Genomic DNA, 10,104 nt, shown 5'->3' with positions numbered 1-10,104 from the left:
AACTCGCGGAAGCACAGCCCTTTAACTTTCTAGTTTAAATAAACAGCTAACTTATATAATATGTACATGCCAAGATTTGTGTTACAGAAATCTTGAACAATGATTAAATAGATACGTAAAGTAATAAGTCCAAAAGAGACAACTAAAGAAAAAAAGTTTAAAAAAGAAGTTCAGTTACACAGGAAGAGTCTCCTAAAAATGGAGCATTGGATCTCACTCAATTTAAATTGCTTTACAATTTATCTTTTACCTAAAAATCAACCTCCAAAACTATCAATATTCTACTTATCTTATATGGCTCATAAAATCGACAATATTTACAAAATTTTAATACTCTAGACCTTTTACCATTAACTAATGAAAGAACAGCCCTTCAACTTTAGATTTCCAATAAACAGTTAACTTATGTAATATGTACATAACAAAATTTGTGTTACAGAAATCGTAAATTACGATCAAATATACACGTAAATTAATCAGTCGAAAAGAGACAACTGAAGAAAAAAGTTCTTAAAAAGAAGCAGTCACACGAAGAGTCTCCTAGGAATGGAGCATCTGATCTCACTAATTGAAAAATACATTTATTACAGAGATGTAAATTTAAGTGTTATAAGTAAACAAAGAACCCAACCTTCTCTGATCGAGTGAGATCCAATGCTCCATTCTTATATGAGACTTTTCGTGTGACTGTGCTTCTTTTTCAGGCCTTTTTTCTTCGGTTGTCTCTTTAATAAACTGATTAATTTGTGCTTACATGAGTTAATGGTAAAAGGTCAAGAGTATTGTAATTTTGTAAATATTGTCGATTTTATGAGCCATATAAGATATGTAGAATATTGATGTAGAAACTTGCCGCAAGTAGCACAAAAAATGTTAACTTTTTATTATCTATCTACAAGATTCGTTGCGGCTGGTTTATAATTGATTAAATGGCTCTAATATAAGAAGTAATAATTATTTGGATCAGCGCCATCTAGCGGTCTTTATTTTTTGGCCAAAAGTGGCTCCTAAAATTCTTAATCAGAGCATTCAGGATTAGAGCCATTTAGTCAATTATAAACCAGCCGCAACTCATGATGAAGCTATAAAATGAAAAAATAACGATATATGTGTTTTTGGCGGCAAGTTAACAATACGTCTTATGCTTAAAAATTTATCTTTAAAAGTACAAACACATAGGAGGTCGATTTTTGGTAGAAAATAGATTGTTAACTTGCCGCCTAAAACACACGTATTGTTATTTTTTCATTTTATAGCTTCATCATGAGTTGCGGCTGGTTTGTAATTGACTAAATGGCTCTAATCCTGAATGCTCTGATTGAGAATTTTAGGAGCCACTTTTGGCCAAAAAATAAAGACCGCTAGATGGCGCTGATCCAAAACAATTATTGCTACTTACAGTAAAGTCACTTTATTAGTTATAAACCAGCCGCAACTAATTTTACAAATAGATAATAAAAATTTGACGTAGTTTGTGCTATTTGCGGCAAGTTTACAATATATTTTTTACTCAAAAGTTGACCTCTAAAAATAGAGACATTCACATGGTTTAATAAAATCAACCATATGGCATTACTTACTTACTAGTAGTAATTTCTTTAATTACTATACACATAACTTCACGTACATTTTACACCGTGCTCTCTTTACCAGAATGATAAAATCAGAGGCTGTAAAGTTACGTAGGTCGTGGTGGTAACGCCGCTTGAAGGGTGCGTGTTTTCCGCAATTATCACCTGCAGCAGGTAGTTGACTTACCGACCTGATGGTAGCGTAGAGCGCAACCTTAAATTACTAATTGCTGGTGACGATTGCGGAAAACACCCCCTGTCATGCCGGTACAGCAGGGATTGAACATTCTCGTCGATGTAAAAGGACTCTGCGATAAATCTTTTATCGGCAGTCTGTCTTTTGGTCATGTAAATTTTCAAGTTTCCTAGTGAATTTATAGTGAGTGAGCGTAGGGTCTACCGGAGCCGCTCCAATAGACCCTCCGCTGTGGACATTAGTGAATTTAAACGAAGTAAACGTAGGGTCTACCGGAGCCGCTCCAATAGACCCTCCGCTGTGGACATTAGTGAATTTAAACGAAGTAAACGTAGGGTCTACCGGAGCCGCTCCAATAGACCCTCCGCTGTGGACATTAGTGAATTTAAACGAAGTAAACGTAGGGTCTACCGGAGCCGCTCCAATAGACCCTCCGCTGTGGACATTAGTGAATTTAAACGAAGTAAACGTAGGGTCTACCGGAGCCGATTTAAATACCCTTCGCTACAGACATTATGGTGTGACTATAGCCTTGTAAGTTTCTCTAGTGAATTTCTATCAAGCAAAAGAAATATGGTTTACCATAAAGTATACTTTTTTAGTTTGGAATCAGCCTCGCTATTATAAGTATAGGTATATGCAAAAGCGGATATGCAAGGGTCTGCTTCTGCTTGTCTGCATGGCAGAATGCTGCAAAAGAAAGCAGACGTGCATGCTTTGTAAATAATGTGCAATCGAAGCTTATAATAGCAATAAAAGCGCAAGGTGAAATATCAACAAAGTTGAGGTGCCTTGTATTTTCAAGAAGTTACTTAAGTACACCTAGTGCGAGTGAAAATCTGAAAATGAATAAAGAGGAAAAGAGGTATATAGAGTAGTTTCAAAAGTTTACGTCGACGAAGAAGAGGAAGTATAGAGAGAGTAACAGATCGGAAGAGAAGAGCGGAAGCTGTTGCAGCTGCTCTCTTTACACTATATAGAAATATGGTGAGTTAAATTGAGATGTTGAGTGGTATGCGTGTATATATGCACATATGCTGTACGTTTCTCCTTTCGTTTCATTCATTCTTCATAATATGTCTATGGGCCCTTTGATTTGAGCTCATCTGTTTTTTTCTGGACTGAACTTATTACTCGTTTTGCTTTTTTTTTTCTACGTTTTGTTAAAGTACATTCACTCGTTGCTTATTTTTTGTTTTGTTTTGCTTTGTGATACTCAAATTACCATATCATTTATTTTCTAAGCTACTTTTTTTCGTAATGGACGGTTGTATTATTTTTCCAAGTTACTTGTACAGTTTTTGGAAATTTTTTTGTTTTTGTGACAAGTTTATTTGTATCACTGATATTGAATATTGACCAAATACAGTTGATTAGAAACGTTATACATATTACAATAATATCAAGTACTAAATATGAACTACATTACAGAACTGAAATAAATCGATTGTAAATACATAAATTCAGCAAGATGAATGGAATAATTCCCGAAATGGAGCAAATTATCAGTCAGCTCGAAAGAGGGACTGTAGTGACAAAGTTCTTTTCAAGAAAAAAGCCAGAAAAAAAGACCTTGATGATTCGTAGAGAGACCAGACAAATCATCTGGGCAAGAAGTCCAACAACAAGGCCTTTCGATGGCTCTGGTAAATTTGTTTGTGTACAAATTGCTCGATTTCACTTATGATAGAAACAACTCTCAAAATATTTACTCGTAAAATTGTAATTTCTAGTGGATATAAGAGAGGTCAAAGAAATAAGGACGGGAAAAAATTCCAAAGACTTTGAAAAATGGCCTGAAGAAGCTAAAAAAATTGAAAACCTGAGGTGCTTTGTTGTTTTTTATGGCTCTGAATTCAGACTCAAAACATTGTCTATTTCAGGTAAGCCATTACATTAAACTGCTTCTATATGAAATACTAACAAATAACTTTAGACTAATATTTAAAATTTTCTAGCCTTAAGTGAAAAAGAATGTGAGTTATGGATGAAAGGCTTGAGGCATTTGGTGCAAGACACTATAAATGCTCCATATCCTTTACAAGTAGAGAGATGGCTGAGAAAAGAATTTTATGCAATGGAAAACTCTCAAGAAATGTAAGGTGAACTTTAGCTTATTGTCTGAGCTGATGAAATATATTTTGTTAAATGTTATTATTACAGGGTCAGCCTAAAAGACGTCAAAGCTTTCTTACCAAGAGTTAATTGCAAAATTCCAACAAACAAGCTCAGGGAACTGTTTCAAGAAGTCGACACAAAAAACAGGACAGAGATCGGCTTTGACGACTTTGTAACACTTTATCACAAACTTATGTTTGATTCTAACGTGAGTTAAAAATAGTAAAAAAGTTATACGCCGATTAAAAAAAAAAATTTTCTACCTAAAGTTTTATTTTTTTAGAATTTTACGGACTGGAAAAAGCTATTGACATACTCTAATCCTTCTATGATAGTGAGTTTGCAAAAATTTCAAAACTTCCTTATTACGGAACAGCAAGATTCCTCTGGTAACAACGAGCATGAAATGTCGCGTTTCATTCGCGATTACTTACAAGATCCTCAAAGGGACATTCAAGAGCCATATTTTACGTTTTCGGAGTTTGTTGATTTTTTGTTTTCCAAACACAATGAAATTTGGGACAACAAGTTTGATCAAGTCTTCCACGATATGACGAGACCAATGTCTCATTACTGGATCGCCTCGTCGCATAATACGTAATATTTTGTCAGTTAATTAATTTCTACGATTAACTTGAAAATCGTCACCTAATTACATAATTTCCTTAGATATTTGATGGGTGATCAGATAAGTAGTGAAAGTAGTTGTCAGGCTTATGTAAGAGCTCTGAGAGTTGGATGCAGATGTATAGAATTGGACTGTTGGGATGGACCTGATGGGATGCCTTTCATATTTCATGGGCACACTTTAACAACGAAAATTAAATTTATGGACGTTATTAAAACGATCAAAGAACACGCTTTCATTACATCGGAGTGGGTTTGCTTGTTTTTAAAAATAATTGTTACAAAACTCAAGATACTCATTACCCACTGATTTTGTAGGTATCCAGTTATCCTGTCGATCGAGGACAATTGTACTCTTCCGCAGCAGCGGCGAATGGCTCAAGCGATGCAGGAGGTATTTGGCGATATGCTTCTCGTTCAGCCAATTGACAAGAACGAATCCTGTTTACCGTCTCCTTACGCATTACGTCGCAAAATTATTCTCAAGCATAAAAAGTTGCCGGACGGTGTGGACGAGGGTTCATTCGTCATACGTAACACTGACGATTTAGGCAGTCGACAGGAGATGGATCTTCGCAACACCATAAAAAATGGAATCCTATATCTTGAAGATCCGGTTGATCATGAATACAATCCACATTTTTTTGTTCTTACGGAGCAGAAACTGTTTTACACTGACACTTTTTCGAGGACACAAGAAATCGAACCAGAGGATGAGGAAGAAACAACTGTTGTTAGAATGCCAGGAGACGTAAGCTCTAATAAATCGACTTATTATGTACTTTTGTCAATGATGTTGTTACTAGTGAACACGACTTTTTTTTGACAGGGAGTACCAAACGATGAACTACATTTTGGAGAAATGTGGTTTCATGGTAAATTAGCACGGGGCAGAGAAGAAGCCGAGGAACTACTACATAAATACTCACACTTGGGCGACGGTACGTTCCTGGTGAGACAATGCGTGACTTTTGTTGGTGACTATTGTCTATCCTTTTGGCGCAAAGGAAAGGTCAATCATTGTCGCATCAAGTTAAAACAAGAGATGGGTCAGACGCAGTATTATCTCGTAGATGTAAACTATTTCGATAGTTTATACAGTCTTATTACGCACTACCGCAATCATCCTCTAAGAGCTCAAGTAAGAAAAACACGAATTAACTTACGATCTTAATCATGAAAATCACAAAAATTGTGTAGTTCGATGCTCTATTGCTCTTTGTTTACACAAATTTCTGTAAATACTTGAAAATCGACTTGTAACAAAGTGCCAAATTAATTTTTTTAATACATTAATTTTTATTTTCAACATGTAACACTTTTAATTGAAAAATACATTACTTTATTTCGAAGTATACAGACACACGCATTCAGATGTATTACGACAGTCGCCGGGTGTAAGGTAATTAAGTGTGCCCCGTCCATGATATTTACCCAGTGTTTAATTAATTTTATTATGTTGATGTTATAGTTGTTCATTTTCTTGTTTTCATCACGAATACTTTTATTTTTTCAATGTTCACCAATTTAAATTGTTTGTCGTATTTTATAATTTTATTGCGATTCCTCACAACATTCCGAACAAAAATATACAATGCACATACACAAGCTTTTGCATTCCTTCAAAAATCCTCTATATCTATTCGATTTAAATGTAATATATTTCCTGAGAGTATGTATCTATAATATTACATTATAATTTCGCGATTAACAAAGTTTACGAATCACTACGAGTTAATCGCACTAACGTATATTTAATAGGAATTTCTGATAACTCTACAAGAGCCAGTACCACAGCCGAATAAGCACGAGGAGAAGGAATGGTGGCAGAGAGACTGCTCCAGACTGCTGGCCGAAGAAATGCTGAAACGCGTACCCACTGATGGAGCGTTTTTAGTGAGACCTATCGAAAAAGAAAATAACTGCTATGCGCTATCGTTCAGGTAAAGGTATTTAGTTTTTCGAAAAATACCCTTGAATGTATTTTAGATGATGATTTTGTTGTGCCATTTTTTCAGAGCTGAGAACAATATAAAGCATTGCCGGATCAAGTTGGAGGGACGACTGTATACGATCGGCACTGTGCAATTCGAGAGTCTAGTAGAGTTGGTTAATTATTATGAGCGACATCCTTTGTACAAAAAAATCAAACTTACCTTCGCTGTTAATCAAGAAGTCGTTAGGATGCAAGGTTCCATGGTAAATTACAGTCTTAAAGTGCAGTATCAAAAATCTTTTTACGAGTGTAAAAATTCAGACGAAAATTTTGCATTTTTTTTAGGATCCCGACGACGGTTCAGTTTACGGCATACCAGGCTACATGGATCCAACGACGTTTGTTTCAAAAGTTAAAGCCTTGTATGACTATAAAGCTCGCCGAGACGACGAGCTGACTCTGGTCAAACACGCAATCATAACGAATGTAAATAAGCAGAAAGATGGTTGGTGGCGAGGCGACTATGGTGGAAAAAAGCAACACTGGTTTCCTGCCAACTACGTCGAGGAGGTCGAGCAAGATAGCCAGACCGACGTATGTCCATTAACCACGTGTAAAAAAAAAAAAAATGACCATAAAAAAATACAATTCAATTTTTTTATTAGTCGTCCTCTGACTCGATGATGCTTGGAAATTTGCAAAAAGGCTCGGTAGACATTGTCGGTGCTTGCGTTGAGTTGGTAATGTCGGACAGGCCGGGTCTCGAGTGGACTTTGAGAATACAGAACCCAAATATGTGCTCAGTTTTTGAGGTGGCGGCTCCATCCCAAGAAATTGCTCTCGAGTGGATGCAGAAAATCGATGAAACTGGACAGAATGCTAGCGTTAGGGTGAGTCAATGTGACATTTTTATTTCACGACCTATTTATTTGTATCATATGTTTTCTATCAATCCCATTGTAGGAAAGCCAGCATAAAGAAATGGAACGAGCCTGGCGAATAGCCAAAGAGATGTCGAATCTCATCGTATACTTCAGATCAGTAGCCTTCAATGTGGATCGACTCCGTTCCAAAGGTTTCATTTACAACGAGATGAGCAGTTTCCCGGAAACGAAAGCTGAGAAGCTCATGTGCCAGCAAGAGACCAAGTTTTTTTTGCGCTACCATCAAACACAATTCAGCCGTGTCTATCCTAAAGGTCAGCGTATCGATTCGTCGAATTACAATTCGATGCCGATGTGGAACGCTGGCTGCCAAATGGTCGCTCTCAACTACCAAACCGGAGACAAACCTATGCAGCTGAATCAGGCAAAATTTCGAGAAAATGGAAATTGCGGGTACTTGTTAAAGCCGGAGTTCATGTTTCACGAAGATTACAATCCGTTTGACAAAACTTCCCTTGTTGGAGTTGATACGCTCAAAGTTACACTGAATATAATTGGAGCGAGGCATTTGAATAAAGCGGGCAGAGGTGCTGCCTCGCCTTCTGTGCAAGTCGAGGTCGTTGGTGCTGATTACGATAGTGGTATCAAACTCACGACAAAGACGATTAGTTAGTGTCAAATTTTAAACAACAAACTCATTTTCATCCTTATAGTTTTTTGCTAATTGCAAATGTACTTTTTAGATGACAACGGTTTTAATCCCATGTGGAATGAATCTTGCGAGTTCCTAGTATCAAATCCGTATTTGGCCCTAATTCGTTTTGTTGTACAAGACGAAGACATGTTTGGAGATAGTAATTTTATGGGTCAAGCAACTTATCCTGTAGGTTATTAATGATTAGCACCTATTTGTTAAACTTAATCATTTATCGGATTTTAATTTATTTTTTTCAGATTCGTTGTTTAAGAACTGGTTACAGAAGCGTTCCTTTGAAAAACAGTTATAGCGAAGATCTTGAATTGGCATCGCTTCTTGTGCACGTGAAAATTGTCAGTACAAATGTGAGTATTACATACAATAAACAACTAATGTGTTGCACATTAAAAAATAAGTATACAGTTGTGGTAATTATTAATTTAAATACTTTTCTACAGGATTTAGCGCAAAATAGTACTATCACAAAATTTAAACGGCCTCACATACGGTTAATCTAGTTTCCAAATAATCTTGTGACAAACTGATCACCAAAAGCAAAGCTTCAATGTAATTTGTTATTTTAATTTAGGTAGTTGTACATTTACCAATAATCACCTATAGTGGTTATTAATTTAAAAAAAGTAATTGTTTCTTTAAAAACGCTTTTTTTTATAGGAAATTTTTAATGTACAAAAATTATCACATTTGTTTTTGTGATTTTTTTGAACATAATTATTTTATTAATCAATGTTGAGGAGTATATATACAACGAAACAGGTTTTGACAGCTATTTTGAAAATTTTGTTGAAGAGCGCGAATATGAGATGTATTTACAAAACTGATTTTATTGAGAAATATCTACACAAATATATACATAATAATATAATATTAAAAAAGATTTATTTTAGGAAACGAGCAATTACGTACAAAAATATTTTTTTACACATCAAATATTTTATACAGATAAATATACATAAAAAATTTTTTATGTTAACAATTTTAATTAGTAGAGTCAATCAAAGTGTTAATTTTCAAAAAATTATATAAATTATATAGTGATTAAATGTATTTATTGATATCTATATTTGTAGTAGTTGATAATTAATGTTAGAAGTTCATGTTGAATACTTACAGAGGCAATGTTATTGCTAGCAAATACTCTAAAATTTTATTCAAAAGTATAAAAATTTCAGAATGCAATTTTTAAAGCTCTTCCATAGTATTTAGGATCAAGATATGTGTGGGTATGAAAACGTCGTTAGATTTATTTACATTTTTATTATTTAGATTTTTTACAATATGTATGTATTGTTTTTATACACCTTTTTTTCAATAAGCTAAACACAAAGCAAAGTATAACACAAAAAGCTCATTGAACGTACTAGATAATTATTAAATTTATACGTACATCATCTGTTAAGTCTGTTTAGCTTTAGAATGTGAAAAGAAATATCGTATTAATTGTACTCGCACGACTATTATAATGTTAAATGAGCCCGAAGACCTTCGTTGAATGCATAATTATGTTACTTTAATGAAAATAAAATTTTTTATATAATATAATACTCTTGAAATTAAATTTCATTGGCAAGGAAAACTGTAGAAATGCAAAGTAGTCGCACGACTGCTGTATAAATGTTAATCAATCTCGTTTCTCCCAAGGATGACTTTAATTAAGAAAAAAACCATATTTTCATTGATAGCAAAGATTTGTTAATATATATAAACTTTATACATATATTTACTTAGAAGGCTGTATTCCGCAAATGCTGCCAGCAGTCAAGTTACGTAAAATCGACCTCCAGAAGTATAAACATACTAATAGGTCAATTTTCGAATAAAAAGTAAATTGTAGACTTGCCGCAAATAAATTAGACAACATCAATTTTTTATTGTTTATCTACGAGATTAGTTGCGGCTGGTTTATTATTGATTAAAAGGCTCTACTGTAAGTAGTAACAATTATTTGGATCAGCGTCATCTAGCGTTGCGGATTTCTGAACTAAAAAGTGGCCCTAAACTTTTCAGCCAGAGCTTTAGCGCGTATAGCCATTTAGCCTATTATAAACCAGCCG

General features: G+C 34.6%; 1 protein-coding gene across 1 annotated transcript; it reads left to right on the top strand.

Moving 5' to 3' along the window:
• The first annotated feature begins 2,262 nt into the window (after window positions 1–2,262).
• On the top strand, window positions 2,263–9,592 carry sl (small wing phospholipase C gamma 1). The gene is made up of 17 exons (XM_014352594.2): window positions 2,263–2,754; window positions 3,199–3,413; window positions 3,501–3,650; window positions 3,726–3,864; window positions 3,931–4,093; window positions 4,169–4,482; window positions 4,555–4,761; window positions 4,831–5,263; window positions 5,342–5,653; window positions 6,274–6,455; window positions 6,531–6,711; window positions 6,794–7,042; window positions 7,114–7,338; window positions 7,412–8,000; window positions 8,076–8,215; window positions 8,287–8,394; window positions 8,488–9,592. Exons 2-17 carry the CDS (start codon window positions 3,239–3,241, stop codon window positions 8,545–8,547), a joined length of 3,627 nt encoding a protein of 1,208 aa, XP_014208080.2. The 5' UTR covers window positions 2,263–2,754; window positions 3,199–3,238; the 3' UTR covers window positions 8,548–9,592.
• The last annotated feature ends 512 nt before the right edge of the window (window positions 9,593–10,104 follow it).

The sequence above is a fragment of the Copidosoma floridanum genome, unplaced genomic scaffold (assembly GCF_036245765.1).
Source record: "Copidosoma floridanum isolate Cflo_tuat_1 unplaced genomic scaffold, Cflo_Japanese_pri ptg000021l, whole genome shotgun sequence".
NCBI lineage: Eukaryota > Metazoa > Arthropoda > Insecta > Hymenoptera > Encyrtidae > Copidosoma > Copidosoma floridanum.
Note: the sequence above shows the minus strand (reverse complement) of the source record. Positions and strands in the feature narration are given on the sequence as shown.

Coding starts and splice junctions, on each gene's coding strand:
- sl (XM_014352594.2), top strand. CDS start 3,239: ATGAATGGAATAATTCCCGAAATGGAGCAAATTATCAGTCAGCTCGAA. Junction 3,414..3,500: donor AAGGCCTTTCGATGGCTCTG/GTAAATTTGTTT, acceptor TGTAATTTCTAG/TGGATATAAGAGAGGTCAAA. Junction 4,762..4,830: donor CACGCTTTCATTACATCGGA/GTGGGTTTGCTT, acceptor CTGATTTTGTAG/GTATCCAGTTATCCTGTCGA.